An 18713-nucleotide genomic window follows, 5' to 3' on the forward strand; every position below is an offset into this window, starting at 1 on the left:
GAAGAAAAATTTATATACACACACACACATATACAACAAATATATATACAACAACGCCAGCAGCAAGTAATTGTGTGAGTGTGTGTGTGTGTTAGTGAGTGTGGAAAATTGTAATAAAATATGAGCAAGAAGAAGAAAAACTAAAAGAAAACGTGAAAAGTAAACTAAGCAAAGGAAAAACAGAAAAATTAACCTAACCGAAGGAGAACAAAAAATAAAAATAATAATACAAAAAAAAAAAAAACAACAAATAACTAAAATATGTGCCATTTTCTGAAGCTTTAAATTTTGTTTTGTTTTTGTGTGTGTGTTTGTTTTTTTTGTTGTTTTTTGTTGGAACTCAGTATTATTTAATGTCCTCAAAAATGTCCTGCATATCGAGCAACTTTAGCTCATTTTTCCTCAACTCGCTTAATGATGCTTCAGAGTTTTCCAAATACTTGAGCAATGGCGAATTGAAATGCACAAATTTCGAAGAATTTCAAGTGTTTGGCTGCGGTGCGCCGCAGTCGCAGCCAACGTCACAGCAGCAGCAACTACAGTATTCACACACACACATGACCAATGGAGTCTCAGATGGAGGCGGTGGTGGTGGTGGTGGTGAAACCTGCCTTACATTGGCAACGGCGACCACAGCACTATCAACGGCAGGAGGAGTCGGCAATGCACCGACGTCCATCAGTTTAGGAGGATCAGTAGCAGCTACAGCAGCCGGCGTATCAGCAGCTGCAGCGGCGGGAGCAACACCTACATCATCTGCCACAATAGGAGCAGCAGCAGCAGGCGGAGGAGCAGCGTTAAGCAATCGTTGGCCAACAGCACTGGCTACACCAAATGGACATATTCATCAATCTCATCACCAGCAGCATCCTCATCCTCATCATCCTCACCATCATCATCATCACCATCATCACACAACAACAGGAGGAGGAGGATCGTCTTCGGTGCCCCAACATTTCGATGGTTCCTTTGAGTTTATCAAATATCTGCGTCACTCCACGGATTTTTCTTCCAATACGTCATCATCATCGAATGCCACCGAATCATCAAATCATCAGCAAACATCGGCTGCATCAACGGACAAATCTTCTTCAATATCAAATTCTTCCAAATTAACATTAGCTAATACACCACCACCACCACCACCCCAATCCCAATCGCCCGTATCCAGTTTGGGTCTGATCGATCTGGATAGCAGTACATCACAGAAATCACGTTCCGCCTCACGCAAAGTAGCCGCCTTATTGTCTTCCGTTTCGCGTGCTTCCTCCCATAGTCTTGTTGTCATGGATTCCAGTTCCTCCGCATTGGATGTCTTTGATCATGATTCAAAGCAAGCGATGTTCGATATGCAACACAACATAACCTCAAATGGTTCATCCAATTCCAATGAATCGTCACTGGAATTGCTTGCCTTTCCCAATTCCCATTTGAATGCCTCAAATTCGAATACCTCATCGGAGGGTGGTGCTGGTGAATTTGTTGGTCTTCTCACTGGCTGCAGTGGCGGCAGCGTTAGCGGCAACGGCGGTGGCATTGGCGGTGGCAGCAGCGGTGGTGGTGCCTCATGCTCATCATCGACTGGTTCATCTGCCTCAGCATCGCATACACCCAAATTGCTTGGCAATTTTGTGATCAAGGAAAATTTCGATGTACATTCATCGCATAAAGTTGAGGAGGGCATATTTCAGCATATGAATAAATTGCCACCAAAGAAAAAGGATACCTTAAAGCAGATGGGCGTACGATTCACTGGCCAAATGACGCTAACGGATAAATCGATTGTGGTGGAGAATTTCATCAAGTTTTGTGAGGTGAGTTCTTGTAACGAAGGCGGGGCGGGGCAGGGTGGCCTGTGGGCTGTGTATGAAATGGGAGATGTGGGATGGGTGGGTTGTGAAAGGAAAGGACTTGCGAGTCAAATTTCGTTTCCCCGTTCTCTCTCTCACTCTCACTTACTTCCACTTCCATCTCATTCTCCCGTTTTTGCCCATTTCCATATGCAATTTAAATATTTTCACATATGTATAAACATACACCTTATATATACACACACACATACATACATACATATATGTATATGTATGTATTTATTATGATGTTGGCTGTGTAATGTCCGGCATTATTGGTGGTGCGGGAATTTGAAATTTTTGGGTCTGTGGGGACGGATGGAATGGGTAGGGGTAGGGGTTGGGGTAGGGGTAGGTAATAGCCCCTTAACAAAATGTTTTGTATGTGCTAATGGGGTGAGAAGAAGAAGAGTACACTAAAATGCGTTCTAAATTGTTAGTATGATGTTTCAAATTTACTTGCAAACAGAATTTAACATGGATAAAATATATTAGAAAATACTTGAAAGACAAATAATGGAAAATCGTTTAAGGAAATAAAATCATCTCCATCAGATTTTAAAATTTTACTAAGTATATTGATTCATTTTGAAATTTCCAAGCCAATTACTTAAAGATCCTTGTGAATGATTGAACATTTATGCCTAGTCGTTGTTTCTTATAGAGGATTAGTACACATCTAGCAAAAAAAGGATCGAACATTGTAGCATAGCATACTTTTGGGCGAGAAATTCTCTTTGTCAAAAATTCACATTTTGTATGTATGCAATTTCCGTATTATCAATAGTTTTGCCTAATGAATATACCAATTGGGATTTACATAAGTCACCGCTAAAATGCGTACAGATATATCTGTTATATATATATAAATATATATACATAATGTACATATTTAGGATATTCATAATATGAACATGTACCCACCTCAACCCCCTGTCTATATCCTTTACACAGGCGCAATTCTCACTCTATTATTATATGTTGGAATGTGAGTGTGTGTGTGTGTCCTCACCCACCCCACCCCACCCATCAGCCCATATTCACATATAGAAAGCACACTCATACTACCATACCAAATGTCATTATAAATTGTAATAACAGAAGCAGAGACGCCGATGCCAAAGCCAACGCCAGCGGCTATGGGAGGTGGCGGCGGCAGCAGCGTTGACTGCAGCAGCCAACCACAAATTCAGCATACAACTGTAATCATGTGTGCACAATGTTTGTACGTTTGTTTGACAGTGTGTGTGTGTGTGCTTCTAAACACCTACACATATCCCCTTTCGCCCCATATACACACACACACACACACACGCCCTTTCGTACCGTGCCGAACATTTGGCGCCCTTTTCAACACTATAGAGAGACCAGGCCCAGGCCAGGCACAGGCACAGGCCACCATGCTCATTACAAAGCGTTCAGCTTTATCAGAAGAATACACAGACATACACACATACATACTGACAAACTAGATTTGTTGGAACATCCACCTAACCACCCACACACACATACAAACGGACCACACTGAAACTATGTACAAAATGGCATTGATGGCATAATACAACAACAACAACGACGGCGACGACGACGTCAAGGAGCAGAAGGACGAAGCTAACCTTATTTCAACGGGCTCTTCGGCCCGGCTGCCTATATTACAACACATTTTAGTTTTAAGACGCTCTCTTCCACCTACACACACACATTCTGACTATCTCTATCTAACTTACAAAGTTACTCTCACTCTCTCTCTCTCGCTCTCTCTCTCTCTCTTTCTCTGTGATGTTTGTAGTTGTAGGGTAGGGATGTGTGAGTGAGAAGAAAAGGAATTGGGTGGCAACCCCCAAAAAAGCTCAAGTCAGCTGCAGAGAATGGAGGCAAAGATGGAGACGGTTGGCGGTGATGGCGGTTGCTATTGAGTAATTGTACATACATACATACATACATATACATATAACACAACCTGCCCCGCCCGTCCCCACCGTCCCACCATCCCGCCCATCAACAGCAAAGTTACTTGGACTGTCCGTTGCTATTTGGGGCTGCTTTGCTTGGGCAGGTCCTTTTGCTCCATATGTATGAATGGATGTATGTCTGTGACTGTATATGTACATATATATATATATATATATATGTATTTTATCAACACATTTTATACTACATGTCTCTATATTGGAGGATGGACTCTGTGTATTTGGGTGCCCCATGTTGAAGGCTACTAAGTGCGCATGCAATGAGAAGGTTTACCCACACAAATGCATACAAAATGTGTATGAATGTTTTCGCTATATGTATGTATGTGTAAGTTTATATAGTTGATTTTTGCTTGTATATGTGTGTGCGAGGGAGGCGCAGGTATTAAACATAAGGACACCTTGATTATAATTTAAAATTAGATCCATGTACACATAACTGTACATGCATACTCTTTATATGCGTATAGACAAAATATAGGTACAGAAAGCGCGATTAAATATTAAATATTTTGTTCATATTAAATTAGTGTTAGGCTAACCAGGGCAGAATTAGAAACAACTTTTCATTAGGTGGCAACACTTTTCTGTTGTTTAATTAGAAGAACCAAATTAGGCTGTTAAACGCACACACTCAGACACACACACACACACATGCACACAAGTGAAAGTGTGAAAACTTTTACTTCCCCCCCACAATCACACTTGGCCTCTCCTGTGCACACACACACACGCAACATGAAAAAATCATTGCAGCAACAGCCACGCACAAGCCGACAGCAAACAGCAACAAAAAGGAAAACAATTCACACTTGTCTCAATAAAAACAACAACAAACCACATCACACCCGCACACAGACACACACACACATGCACACGCACGCAGACACTGGCACAGACACAACAACCGCAATCCTGCCACACACAAACATCCAAGCAGAGCAGCAGGCAGAACTCAAGCAGAGAGACTACGTCACGCATGTCTGCCAATAAGTTTGCACAAAAAAGAGAAAAAAAAAACAACAAGAACAAAATACCGCAACACATTGCCCGTTTTGTTGTTGTTGCTGTCGGTTGGTGGCTTGTTTCTTCTTTTTGTTTTGTTTTTTTTTTTTGGCCATGGGAATGCTAACACACATACACACACAAACAAAAACGGACAAGTGGGCAGCAAGCAGCAACAGGAGAGCTTCTGTTCTTAATAAGTAGCGCCGCTGTCAACTGTCCAGGCAGGTGCCTGCTGCTCCTGCTGGTTGAGCTGTCATTATTTGAAAGGCGTTAAATTTTTTCTCTCTCTCTCTCTTGTTTTTGTAACTGTCTTTATACATATGTATGTATATGTATGTGAGTATATTTAGCTTCTGTCTGTCTCATTCTTTCTAACACTGAGCTGCTGATGATGTGAGTTTTAAGTTCGTCACTCCTTTTTGCTCTATTGATTTTTAACATAATCAAAAATCCAAAATGTATGCAGCGCAGTCAGCATTTCATATTATATGTATGTATGTGTGAGTTTGTGTGTGTGCTTAGGTAGGTTGGGGTGGGGCAACTGATTATGAGGATGTTGATAAGTTTCAACTGACGACGACAACGACTACGACGACGACGTCGTCAAGAACGAACATCCATACGAATAACAGAACGAAGGCTAACGAAGAGCCAACAACAAAAAGCTGCTGTGCCTACTAACACATGCAGACACACACACACACACACACACTGCATACACATACAGAATGGCAACCCTTTCTATCTTTGGGGAAGCAGGATGAGTTGGAAACCCTTCCTTCTCCTCCTCCTCATATAAATGTTTGTATGGGTGGGAGCGGGAATCAAGATGGGAAGAGAGTAAGTGGGAGAGAAAGAGTGAGGGAGAGAGCCGGGGAAAAATGGCTTCATTGAAAATGTTGTTTGCTTTTCTATTTGGGTTTGCTTTAGTGCCTTTTCTGCTTCCTTTTTTTTTTTTTTTATTTTGCCTTCCCTTTCTACGGCACCCATACTCATACATACGTACATATAATTTTACAACTATAAAATATACATTGTATGGGTGTGTGTGTGTGTCGGGTGGGATTGTGGGTTGCCTTTTGGTGAAGGGAACGGAATGGGGGGCGGGCGACCGGCTGCAAGTTTTTGGCTTTTGTGTAAAATTTTCGTTTTAAACTTTTGCCTTGTACACGAATTATAAGTTTTGATTAGTAAGGGGCAAAGTTTTTCCTATATATGAGAGAGATGAAAATTGTAAAGGGCTGGGTGGTTTGCTTTTTTTGGTTGGGTTAGTGGTGGAGTTCTATATATAATATGAAATATATATATAGTATATACATTGTACATATGTAAACCTTTGCACACATACATATATGGGAAATGAGTTTTAATACATGAAAACAGCCTAAAAAATGTATAGAAAACAAGATTAAAAAGACAATGGGGAAGGGGGAGAGGCGTAAAGGAAAAAAGGGGATAGATTCGAGATGCCGCCTTACTTACTTACGTTACATTATTTTGTAACAAATGGCTTGAAAAGGAATTTGATTAGTTTAAAAATACAAAAATACAAGAAGAAGAAGAAAAAAGTCAACCAATTAAAGTACAGTCAACACTCAATAACAAGGATAGCGACCCATTCAAAAATATAACAGACTCGATTAAAGTTAACAACCAAAGGATTACAAATAGTTTGAATTAATTCTCATTTCTCGATTTTTTTTTGCTTCTTTTACAGGAATATGATATTAAGGATCATCGGCCTTGGCTATCATTAAATCAATGTGGCCTCAATAAACCGGAACAAATCAAATTTGCACGTTATTTGGGCCAAGGATTGCCAACATTTACTCTATTTTGCATTTATAGCAATTTTAAGAATTTGTTCTGTACTAAACGTACGGAAATGTAAGTAAAAACAAGCGCCTAAAAGTAGACTACACATATACTATATGGATTTGTTTGGTTTTTTGTTTGTTTATTGCATTTTTTTACAGCTACACCAAGGATGGCTATAATCTGCCTTATATACTGGATAAAACCAAACGCTTTCTGGCCAATACAACAGCTGGTAAGCTTGCATAGCATAATATATATATATATATATAAATGTAGATAAATGGATATGAATATATATGTATGTATGTGTGTACACACACACACACACACATAACTATATATACTATATAGGTTAGCTAAAGTTAGTGCAAATGCAGCAGCAGAAAAATAAACAGGCTGAGCAAAATCACTCGAAATGTGCTAAATTTTAAAAATATACACACAGTAAACCCCGCCCCCTTCCTTTGTCGCCTCCCCACCTCCACCTCAACCAAAGAAAAACTAAAGAGAAACAGAAAGAAATGAAAGAAAAGAAAATAAGAAATAACATCAAGTGCCTCATTTTTATTTCGGTTTTTGCGTTTTAATATGATTTTTACTATTTTCTGCATTTTCATTTCAATTTTTCTATTTCAATTTTAAGCACTTGCTTTTCTGTTTAGTCTTTTTCTATCTTCTGCCTATTATTCTCTCACTCGCTCGCACTCTCTTGCTGTCCGAAAAAAAAAAAAAAAACAAAACTCAGAGTATATGCGGAAACTATGTAACTTCGGCATGCCGAAGTTTATATACCCTTGCAATAATGTGATTTTACACAGATAATGCAATTTGTTTCTTTTTTTTATTTTGCATTCCATTCTCAGTCGATAAAGCTTAAAAAAAAAGATTTGGTTCAAAAAAATGTCCGAACGGAAAAAAGTTAAATTGATTGCAGTTTTTTCTTTCAATTCAGATGGAAGGCATTTTCATTTTTATTTTTAGTTTCCCTTGCAAGGGCTATAAAATGATCGATAAATATTAAAAAATAAAGAAAAACAAGAATTGGCTGCCATTTAGTATGAAAACAAAAAGGGAAAATAAATTCACTCATTTTAATTTTCTTTGACTTCAAATTTTATTTGTGTTTTTCCTCTTTCTTCTACTTTTTTCCTAAAAAAAAAACAAAAAAAAAACAAAAATAAAATAAAACAAACAAACAAACAAAAAAAAATAAGACAAAGAAAAAGAAAATACCAACAACAACAACAGCAACAATAGTAGTAACAGCAACAAAACAACCAACAACAAATCCAACAACAAAGTCAACATTAAAACCAACAACACTACAACAACATCCACACCGGTTAAACAAACAGCACAAGAACAACAACAACTACAAAATCCCGAACAAGGTGATATTCCGGAGGCTGCTTCAGCTCCACCACCTCCCACAGCACCTGCCTCACCGGCCGCCGCCTCATCGTCATCATCATCATCATCGTCCGCTGTATTAGCAGCGACTGGAGCAGGAGGAGGAGGAGGAGGAGGAGCTGTTCGCACAATAACGCCAAATTCGAGGCCAGCCACGCCCCTAATGGCAGGCAATGCAGCAGGAAATGGAATTGCTACTGTAGGTGCTGGAGTTGGACAACATTTGCCATCGAGTGTACCTCTAGGACAGCAGCAGCAGCAGCAGCAACAACAACCAGCAGTACCACCACTAACACCACAACAACAGCAACAACAACAGCAGCAACATCATCATCAGCATCCGCATCCACATCCTCATTTGCCACCACATCATCCACAATCACATCCGCAGCTACATACGCCGCATACGCCAACTCGTATGCATCCACAACAACAACATCTACATTATCCACCAGCAACGCCGCCACCACCGCCGCCACATCTCCATCAAGGGCATCCACATTTTGCTTATCAACCGCAACACCATCCACATTTCTATCCACATCAACATCCACACGCACACGCACATGCACATGCCCATCCTCACCCACATCCGCATCCACACCCACATCCACATGCGCATCCTCCGCATCCATCACATCCACATCAACAGCAGCATCCCCATCAGCAACATCCTCATCCGCATATTCAGCATATGGCTGCCATGGGCTATAGCCAAGGACCGCCGCCACCACAAATACCATCACAACAACAACTACAACAGCAACAACAACAGCAGCAACAGCAACAACAACAAACAGCACCGCCAACAACATCCCAGCAACAATCATCTTCAGCAGCAGCAGCCGCAGCCGGACCACAACAATCCTCTTCTCCATCCCCATCCGTCATGTGAGATTGGCTGCGGCGTGGCGCCAAAGGAAGAAATTGAAATGATGTGATGTGAGAATGGTGGCGCCACCTGTTGACAGAAATATTGTATCCCAATTAGAAAACATTATTTCCCCCCTCCTCAAAAACAAAAACAACAACAACAATTTATTTTCACAAGTATTTCCTATCACTTTATTTAGTTTTCTTTTTTTTTTTTTTTGATTATAAATATATATATTTTTGTTCATTTAATTTTATGTTTCGTTTGTAGACTAATTTTTAACCAGCTTTTTGCCAAATTTTTATAAAAACAAACAAGAAAAAAAAAGAAAAAATAACGGTTGTTTGTAATTTTACCAAAAACTTGAAAACAAAAACTAAAATATAAAAAATTAACCTTTATTTAAGGCATGTGGAAATCAAATGGATTCGCATTTAAATCTGAAGAAGATGATATTGAAATTTTGATAAATGTGAGAATATGAAAGTTTTTCAAGTTTTTGGTGGATTTGCAAATACAATTATTTTTTTTCTTTTTTTTATATATATAGAACAAAACCTATAAATGTATTATGTTTGACCATATGAGATTATACATACCTATACCATTTAAATTAATATATACACACTCACACACACACATACACACACACAAGACCCTGAATACTATGCAATGTTATTCCTTGAAAAGAGATTATTACAATTAGCAAAATGAAATGAATAATAACACCACGCTATAAACGTATATATATATATACATATATTGATATATTTTAGTAAGCCAAGAACAAGAAATGATGATATGTGTAAACCAATCCTAATTATACAAGTAAATACATCTCCTCTATATATATACATTCAAATCTATATATATATATATATGTAGATATATATATATACATACATAAATATTGAATTTGTTTGCTAGCACACCACACAAACAAAAACCATAATAGATATGTATATATGTATGTATATTAATATATATATATATAAATACATACATGCATATATAAAGCAGAAAACAATTGAGAACAAAAAGTTGTTAAAATTTTGTTTATTATTCTAAATGAATTGCCTGCTTTACGCCGCCTCTGCATTTGTGCTCGGTCATTATGTATGTGGGTGGGGAGGGGAGAGTGGGATTTTTATGTTAATGGAAGGAAATTGAAAATGTTTCTATGCTATTTTTTGTTTGCTTTAGATTCAGCTTTAAAATAGACAAAATTAAGTTTTAAATTCTCTAGCATTTCATAATCACTGATTGATTGTTAAATTCTTGTGGATTTCAAAAAGTAAATCGATTTGTTTAGGTTGCGAAAATCCTCAATACCGGATTAATCCTTGAGTCTAAGGAAGTAGAGAATAGTCAAAGGATTAGAAATTGGTCGTAAAAGTTTTCCTTAGATTAATGAATTTAAAGATTTCAACACCAATAACAAAAAAAGGACAATCTTTATCTGGAAGTCTGAAATTTTTTCCGATTACAAACAAAACTATCGATAGCATAGAAATGTCTCATTCTTCTAGTTGGATCGGTAAAATGATAAAGAAAATGGGGGGAAGAGGAAGGACAGAGGGAGTATTGACTTTTCTCTATTCTCTTTCTCTGTTTGTTTTTGTTTGTTTTAATTCTGTTTTATAGACCTCAAGAATATGGCAGCTGCAAATGATGGCTCACTGGAATTTGTTAATAGCAACAGTAGCGGCAATAACAGCAACACCAGCAGCAGTAATAGCAATGCTAGCAGCTGTAATAGTAACAGCAGTGCCACTGTTAACAATAACAGCAGCAACAGTAGTAACAGCAGCAATAACAATGGCGGCAGCAACAACAACAACAGCAGCAACATCAACAACAACAACAACAGTCATCACAGCAATCATGGACAAAATAATATGAACAGTTATGTGACAGCAGCAGCAGCAGCACAAGCCGCAGCAGCACAGGCCGCAGCAGCAGCCGCAGCCGCATCGGCCCAACAACAACAACAGCAGCAACAACAACATCAGCAGCAGCAGCAGCAGCAACATCAACATCAACACCAACACCAACAATCAGCAATGGATCCACGGTATGGCTGTAGTGCATCAGCTGAAAGGGGGCCAAGCACATTGTTGCCACCGCCACCCCCATTACCCCCCCATACAGGGCTAACTCTGCCGTTACCTTTACCACCGCCATTGGGTCCGCCACCAAGATCACTCGAGCACATGATTATCTATGAGAATTTCGATGTACATGAGACGCATCGGATTGAGGATGGGGTTTGCACACATATTAGCCGCCTGCCGCCCAAAAAGCAGGAATTATTAAAACAGTTCGGTATACAGAGTAGCCAGCAATGTCTGAGCAATTATGAAAAGTACATACTCATCGAGAATTTCATCAAGTTTTGCAATGTGAGCAAAAAACAAAAAAAAAAAAATAAAAAAAAATTACTAACAAATCGACAAAAGCAACAAATGCAAAATGCATTTATGTATATGAAAAAAGAAAAGACGAATAGTATTAGTAGGAGGAGGAGCAGCAACAACATCAACGCCCTCCCTCATACTCCAAAAAAAAAAAAAACAAAATGAAAGAAAAGAAAGAAAATCAAGATAATACAAGAAAAGCTATATATGGTGAAAAGCGGAGATTTGTTCTTATCTAATGAAGAATTGGCAGAATTGGCAGATCGAACGAAACGAAATGAAAAATGAAAAATTTCCATTCACATCATTTTATTTAGTATAGAACAAAACTCTTGCCCTGATTTATAAATGAAACTTTACTAATGTATCTATTTGTTTGTTTTTTGTTTATATTTTTCTATTTTATACATTTATATTTGTGTGTGTGTGTGTGCGTTTGTGTGTGTGTGTATATAGGAATATCAGATATCCGATCATCGACCCTTTTTGGACTTCCACGAGAGCGCTTTATCCAAATGTGAGCAACTTAAATTTGTACGATATCTGGGCCAGGGGTTATCCAATTTGACATTAAACAAAATCTATGTGGCATTTAAAGATCTAATGAGTCATGGTCGTACGGAAAAGTATGTATTGCAATTAAAAAAGTCTATTTCTTAATTTATTAATGGATAATCTTGTGTTAACAGATCGGGACTGGACAATTATAATCTGGATGCTTTATTAAAAAAGAAACGCAAAAATCTTTACAATCGCTTACATGCGGCAGGTGAGTCAAGGGGAGATTTTGGCTATATACTCCCTAGAAACATCTTTATATAAGCTCTTCGGGTTATCAATTTCGAGTTTAATGCATTGAGATTGCGGCAAACTTAATAGAGATAATTCTACATGCGATTTATACCTGAAGGATATAGATTTTCAATAATAAATACATACATAAGTGTTACGTTGTAGAAAACAAAAGAACACCTAAGTGTTTAAGGCTGTTTACATGCATCTCCAGGGATTCGATTAAAATTGAAGAAATATCTTAAACTTGGCTCTAAGTTAAAAGGAGATTCATCCATTCACTTATGGCTCCAAAAAAAGAGCGTCCCTAGTTTCGCCTATTTCAGGATTCTTTGTATGATCTCAATACTATCTAGGATCTAAGGAGACGCCTATAAATTACGTGAGCAGCTCGATTGGGGCTTTGATTTTAATATTTGAGATGCATTTGTCCTCAGATAATTTGACTACCATCGCTACAGGTAACACAGGCCGACATTTTTAAGGTCATGAATAAGTGTTTTGTGTTCAAAAGGTCTCTTAGAGTAAAAATAATAGCAACGGGTCTTTTATATAATGCCGATCACGGCCCAGTACTTAGTTTGTGCTCATCACGTCAGGATTACGACAAAAAATGCGTTGGAATGACCTCAATTGGAATATTTTGTAGTATAATATAAACAAATTATTTTAACCTATTGATATATTAGGTCTGATTTAAAAGCAATTTACAAAAACAGATAGAAAGATATTTTACAATTTGGATATGGTTCTAAAATGATTAAAATTTGAACCAAAAAGTATGCTATAGGGTTTCGAAGCACTGGCTGCTTTATTAATTTTAAAGAATTGTTGGAATCTTAAGCATCTAACAAATTGTTTGCAAACAAGAGCTATTTTCCTTGAACAGGATATTCTAAAATCTGTTAAAAATGCAAGAAAAACAATTTTTAACTTTCTATAGTATAGACAGATTCCCTGATATCACAAAATCTGGATGTGATGGACAAAAACCGAGTATGCAGTTAGAATTAGGGTACCCAAATTAGCTAAGAACACCTCTAAAGTTAACATCACCAAAAATCAAGTCGACCTGTGTAATTTTCTTTTAAAAAGGTCAGAGGATATGAGGTCTTGATTATGGCATTTAGAATAGTTTTACAAAATAAGTAATTACTAAACTTAAAACTTGAAATATTAACAATATTTGTTATATTTTTGTCTGGTTTAAAGCCTTCTAAATCTTTAACGAACATCCTTCTTCTTCTTTTTAAATTGAGTTTGCTGTTTTATTTGGGGTTTCCGGCGTATTAAAGACTTGATTTATTCTGTTTGCGTTTGTTTTTAGCGCCCAGCATTGATATAACCGCCTATGAAACAGCACAGCATCCCCATACACGCCCACTTCATGCCTTTGCCGCCCTAAATGCTGGTACGCAGCAACAGCAACACCAGCAGCAGCAGCAGCGCAGCGAAGTATGCAACGATTTGGCAGCACAGTACAGTTATGCACCACAGCAACGGTAAAAGCAACAACTATAACATCGGCAGCAGCAACAACAACAACTACAACACACATACATATACATATATATATTCTTCCTGGAACTGGACCAGTAACTGTTGTGTCTTCAAGAACTAAAAACAAAACAAAAATAAAAGGAAAATTGTTAAACAAAATTTAATCAAAAAAAAAAAAAAAAAAAAAAAAAAAAACGAAAAAACCAAAATGAAAACATTATGGGAAAACTAAGTGCTAAAACTACATTACATACATACAAACAAACATGCCCAATAAAAATTAGTAAAAACAAAAAAAAACTTTAGCCTAAAAAATGTTAACAAAATCAGAAAATGCATAAATGAAAACATAATTAAAACAATTTAGCCAAGCAAAAATATGAAAATCGACTTTAAGTGAAGCATAATTTAAACATATATACATACATATACACATACATATATATATATACATATATTTTCTGTAGCGCTTCTACTTCGGTTTCCAAAACAAAAAAAAAAGAAAAACAAAATAATTGCAACATCCCAACAAAATCCATCCCTCCTCTCCCTTTGAATACCTCCTCTTCCTTCCTTTTACCAGTTCTCTAGTTATTAAGATCTAGTCATATAAGAGCAAAACACCAAAAAACAAAAAAAAAAACTTGAAATAAAGGAAACACTAAATCAAAGACCTCCCAAAATGAAAGTTCCCGATATGAAGAATCATAAGCGTATATTGAATTGTAGACAACTAGATAATAAGTTAAATCCGATTAAAGCAGATCGGCTGCAGTATGAGATTACGATCATGATGATTAAACAAAAACTAAATATTCCTATATACAATTATATATACATACATATATATATATATAAATAAATATATATATATATATATATGCAGGCATGAAAATTAAAAAGCAGAACCGAAGAAAATCAAATCGAAACACCTAGCAATTGTAAATTATATATATAGTATATATATATATATATATACATATACAGACATATATGAATAACGGAAAATATATTATTATTATATACGAAAATTATCTATGTTTTTTTACTGTCTCCAAGTTGGTTAAAATTTCACATTATCTTTATACGAATTTATGAGTCTAGAAATAGAAAAGTCTATTGTTTATTTTAATTGTTTAAACACTTGCAAATTTTCTTCTACAAAAATTACGAGTCCAATTTGAATTTGTTTTTATTTGTCTGGCTGTTGACTTTGAAATGTAAATGTTACATTTTTTTTATTGAAGTTAATCAAAACTAAGTTTTAGCCGGTTTGAGGTCAATAAATCTTATTAACTTATAAGATTTAAAATTATAGGCAGCACAAATAGTGAGCAGGTTGTCTGTATATCTATTTCAAGAACCCTTAAGTTCTATCATCGGCAGTCTTCGCTAAAGAATCTACAGTTGTAATGCCCATACCATATCTTCAACGCTAAAAGTAGTTGGGAATTCAAACCACATAAAGCGAAAAAAGAACGGAAAAGCTTGCAACTGCAGATTCCACCTTTTTTATGTGCATACCTTTGGGCGCCAGTAGAGTTTTTTTTTGTTTTTATTTCTTTAAAGTTTACTAATTTATTTCATTCTATCTTTGGTTATTAAAAACAAACACCAATCTAATTAAATAAGGACTAATATTTTTCTTTTATATATATCATATACAACTGTTTGGCCTTTCATTATTTGTTTCATAACTATTTTAGAAAATACAGATCCTGCTGATTTTGGTATTATCCTTTCTATATCTTATTATATTCTCTATATCAGAATCCAAGATGAATAAACAGACAATTTTACTGACTGATCTCTTGACCCAAATTAATAAACCATTTTTGTGAGTTTATAAGAAACTACTAGTCTAGACTTATAAGAGATAAAGCGTTCCGCAAAAGATTGAATTTAAAGCAAGGTTTAATTTCTTAAAATTATATAGAAATCCTTTTTCTTCACAACTTTATGAATTTGTAAATAGTTTTAGGACCATGATACAAAAAAATAATTTTGAATTGTTTCTTGTGTTTGTGGAAATTTATACAAATATTTTAAACTGTATGATATATCCTGTATATCCTTTTGAAAAATGTTGTTTCTAGGACATAACAAAGCAAGGGGCATTGGTTAAATTGTCATTTATTTAACAGATTTATTGTAATATGTACGTAAATGTGTCCAAGTTACTAAAAAGTCACGATAGAGCTCTCCTTCTTGCTCTAAGGAGCCAGGACATTGTTATGAAAGAGAGTAAGATGGCATGCATCAGTTTAATTACGGTTTCTTGCTCACATCGTCTAAGTTTCAATCGCCAGGACTTGTTGGCTCTTAAATTATAATTTAGAAAATCTTGTAGAATCCGGTTATAACGACTCTGCTTAAAGCATCAGTCCGGTTATAGCCCTTGGTCCCCATACAAACTTATATAAAAGAAACTCCGCTTAGTAATTCAACCGGATATTGCGACATTATAAAGGAAAATGCAGCACAATAATGGAAAAAAATTTAGAAATGTATTTATTTATTATTCTTAAGTGATATTTTAAAGGAAAACGAAATTCCTCTATTGGTTTGGGTAAGAGCTACCGATTTTAAAGTAAGAATTGGAAGAATATGTTTTTATTAATAATGGTATGCCGATTTGTGAGGAACCTTTGGAGGACAACAAGTGACGAAAACGACCAAGATCAAAATTAAGATGTGACAGCAAATACTAAATAGATTTATTTGTCCATTGAAATTTTTAAAAACCTATAATAAGCTAAACACACAGCATTCGTAACTCGTGAAAAATTTATTAAAATTTTGGTTTTGGTTAATAAATAATTGTTTTTATTTTAAAACCTATTATGAACGTGGCAACTGTAAAATAGTCAAGAATTTTTTGAATCCTTCCGGTTAAAGCGTCTTGCGGACGTAAAATCGTCGATCCCTTGAGCGTCCTTATAATCGGATGAAATATACGTATTTTATAGAGGGGGGAAAATCTTTATTATGCTGTTTTTCTTTTTTGTTTTCGTTTTCTTTTCTATAGTTTTTCTAGTTATATAGAGTAACACGGCGAAAGAGATTTTACGAGTAGAAAAAAAGTAAAAAGTTTTTTTTTTTTTTTTTTTTAATACAAGGCAGTTTTTCTCCTAACTATATAGCCATGGTATATGTTTATGAACTTTTTTTGTTTTTGTTTTTTAAAGCAATTTTTAATTGCTATCCTTTTTGCATTGCTTCTGTTCGCGTTCCAGCGCCCGCTGTTTGGCCTTCTCATAAATGGGCATCAGTTGTCCAGTCTCACCGAGCATTTTCAGCAATTCGACTATGAAGGGCAAATAGTTGTGTTTGCGTCTAACATTTTCCAGTTTGTATCGTTTCTTTTTCTCGATTTCATATTGTATATAGGATCGCAAGCTATTTATTTCGGTCTGACGATCTTCCTCGGTATCCATGGCATTTTCACTGGGATTAAGAAGTTTATCAATTTGCTGTTCATAAATACGCTGCCGATCCGAAATGAGGGCCATTAGATTGAAATGGATTTCGCCATTGCAGTACCGTTGCATCCGTTTCTCAATAATGGGTCGAACAACATCTACCCAATTCTGATCTGGCTTGATCTCGCCCAAATCAATGGGACCCTCCCTCAGGCCATCTAACTCATAGAGTCGACCGCCAATTGGCATATAGCCAACAAAATGATAAACATCCTCATCCTTTTGGGGATTCTTCATGTCCAATTCGAAGAGAGTTTGCCTCGCAAACGAATTGTGCACTGTGCGTATTTGGGAGGCATTACTTAAGGTTAGTCCCTTTGTGTAAGGATCAAAACATTGACAAAAGTCTTTGAAATTGGTAAGTGTTTCACCCAGTTTAATGTCCTCGTGCTCGAGATTCATTAGCAGACTTAATATCGCCTGGGTGGCGCATGCATTGCTGATCACTTGCTTGGCAAAGAAGATATTATCCTTGTCCAGGACCACTTTACCAGCAGGTTCATCTTCCTGAACCCATTTAAAGAGGAATATCAGACCATGAATGGGTTCCAGATTCTTAAACGATTCACCATCCAGACTCCAGATTTCCTCTACCTGGGCACCATCGCAGCCTAAAAAAGGTTTTTTTCTGTTGTTAGCTCTAATTGAAATTGAAACCTTAAGCCCTGGCGTTGTCGCTGCCGGCGTCATTGAAAGCGCGCGGCGCCCAAAAACAATGCGAAACTTACCAAATTCGCGGATTAGTTCAGTAAAAACACCTGGATCACTCTCTATGAGACACCAATTGCCAGCTGCTTCGCCCATTTGATTTGATGTACCGTTCTTTTTTTTAGAAAAAGATTTAAAATTAAATAAAATTAATTTTTTGTCAACTCACAGGCAACGTTGCCAGATAGTTTTTCATCGATGACAATAAAGTGTTGCCGTATACTAGCTAAATGAATTAACAAGCCAACAAAAAGCTAGTTTTGGCTAGACAAAACGTTTTAGTGTGACCAATGGGTGGCAATGAAAAAAATGCCAGATCCGCCATGACACCACAAAGCAAAAGCAAAGCGGTGGAAGAAGAGCGAAAGAAGGAAAAAATATGTGCAAGCAAAAAATTTCAATAAAGAAAGAAAATGTATTTAATTTGCTGGCCATTAATTGCAATTTTGTGAAATGTTAAATTAACACAATGTATCACATCACCGAGACAATAATCTGCAACGTAAAGTGTTAAAAAAAATAGACGAAAAAACGATAAGACAAAAGAAATATGAAACGAAAATACAATCTAAATTGCGTGCTGAGGCACAGAAATCAGTGTTTGTTGTAGATATATGTACATACATATATATACATATGTATATATATATGTAAAACACAAAAAAAAAAAATTGGCAATTGCGTTTATGTAAACTGCAAAGATCGTCGTCGTCGTCATCTAATTCCACAAATTGCCAGAGTCTATTTTTTTTAAATACATATATAAAAATATTTTTTTTTTTTTTTTTGCATAAATTAGAGTTCGAGTCAGAGTCACTTCTGCCCACTTCCCCCACCACCCTCTCCCCTTTCCCACAGTTAGAGAGGCGCGCGCGCCCAAAAGT

At 36.4% G+C, this 18713-nt stretch overlaps 3 protein-coding genes across 3 annotated transcripts; 2 read left to right on the top strand and 1 right to left on the bottom strand.

Moving 5' to 3' along the window:
* The first annotated feature begins 136 nt into the window (after window positions 1-136).
* Window positions 137-9674, top strand: LOC124460766 (hybrid signal transduction histidine kinase I). Its single transcript, XM_047012343.1, has 4 exons — window positions 137-1814; window positions 6546-6715; window positions 6805-6878; window positions 7873-9674. The coding sequence occupies exons 1-4, from the start codon at window positions 354-356 to the stop codon at window positions 8949-8951; spliced, it is 2784 nt and encodes a 927-aa protein (XP_046868299.1). The 5' UTR covers window positions 137-353; the 3' UTR covers window positions 8952-9674.
* A 911-nt stretch (window positions 9675-10585) lies between these two features.
* Window positions 10586-13798, top strand: LOC6645811. The gene is made up of 5 exons (XM_047012360.1): window positions 10586-10730; window positions 10935-11332; window positions 11804-11973; window positions 12037-12116; window positions 13467-13798. Exons 1-5 carry the CDS (start codon window positions 10586-10588, stop codon window positions 13643-13645), a joined length of 972 nt encoding a protein of 323 aa, XP_046868316.1. The 3' UTR covers window positions 13646-13798.
* Window positions 13799-16458: 2660 nt separating this feature from the next.
* On the bottom strand, window positions 16459-18033 carry LOC6645812 (ubiquitin carboxyl-terminal hydrolase isozyme L5). The gene is made up of 2 exons (XM_002068563.4): window positions 17850-18033; window positions 16459-17732 (listed from the first exon to the last, which is right to left on the bottom strand). The coding sequence occupies exons 1-2, from the start codon at window positions 17923-17925 to the stop codon at window positions 16834-16836; spliced, it is 975 nt and encodes a 324-aa protein (XP_002068599.1). The 5' UTR covers window positions 17926-18033; the 3' UTR covers window positions 16459-16833.
* Between the last annotated feature and the right edge of the window lie 680 nt (window positions 18034-18713).

The sequence above is a fragment of the Drosophila willistoni genome, assembly GCF_018902025.1.
Source record: "Drosophila willistoni isolate 14030-0811.24 chromosome XR unlocalized genomic scaffold, UCI_dwil_1.1 Seg8, whole genome shotgun sequence".
Lineage (NCBI taxonomy): Eukaryota > Metazoa > Arthropoda > Insecta > Diptera > Drosophilidae > Drosophila > Drosophila willistoni.

Coding starts and splice junctions, on each gene's coding strand:
- LOC6645812 (XM_002068563.4), bottom strand. CDS start 17,925: ATGGGCGAAGCAGCTGGCAATTGGTGTCTCATAGAGAGTGATCCAGGT. Junction 17,733..17,849: donor TGAACTAATCCGCGAATTTG/GTAAGTTTCGCA, acceptor AACCTTTTTTAG/GCTGCGATGGTGCCCAGGTA.
- LOC6645811 (XM_047012360.1), top strand. CDS start 10,586: ATGGCAGCTGCAAATGATGGCTCACTGGAATTTGTTAATAGCAACAGT. Junction 10,731..10,934: donor CAATAACAGCAGCAACAGTA/GTAACAGCAGCA, acceptor AGCAGCAACAAC/AACATCAGCAGCAGCAGCAG. Junction 12,117..13,466: donor CAATCGCTTACATGCGGCAG/GTGAGTCAAGGG, acceptor GTTTGTTTTTAG/CGCCCAGCATTGATATAACC.
- LOC124460766 (XM_047012343.1), top strand. CDS start 354: ATGTCCTCAAAAATGTCCTGCATATCGAGCAACTTTAGCTCATTTTTC. Junction 1,815..6,545: donor ATTTCATCAAGTTTTGTGAG/GTGAGTTCTTGT, acceptor CTTCTTTTACAG/GAATATGATATTAAGGATCA. Junction 6,716..6,804: donor TGTACTAAACGTACGGAAAT/GTAAGTAAAAAC, acceptor ATTTTTTTACAG/CTACACCAAGGATGGCTATA.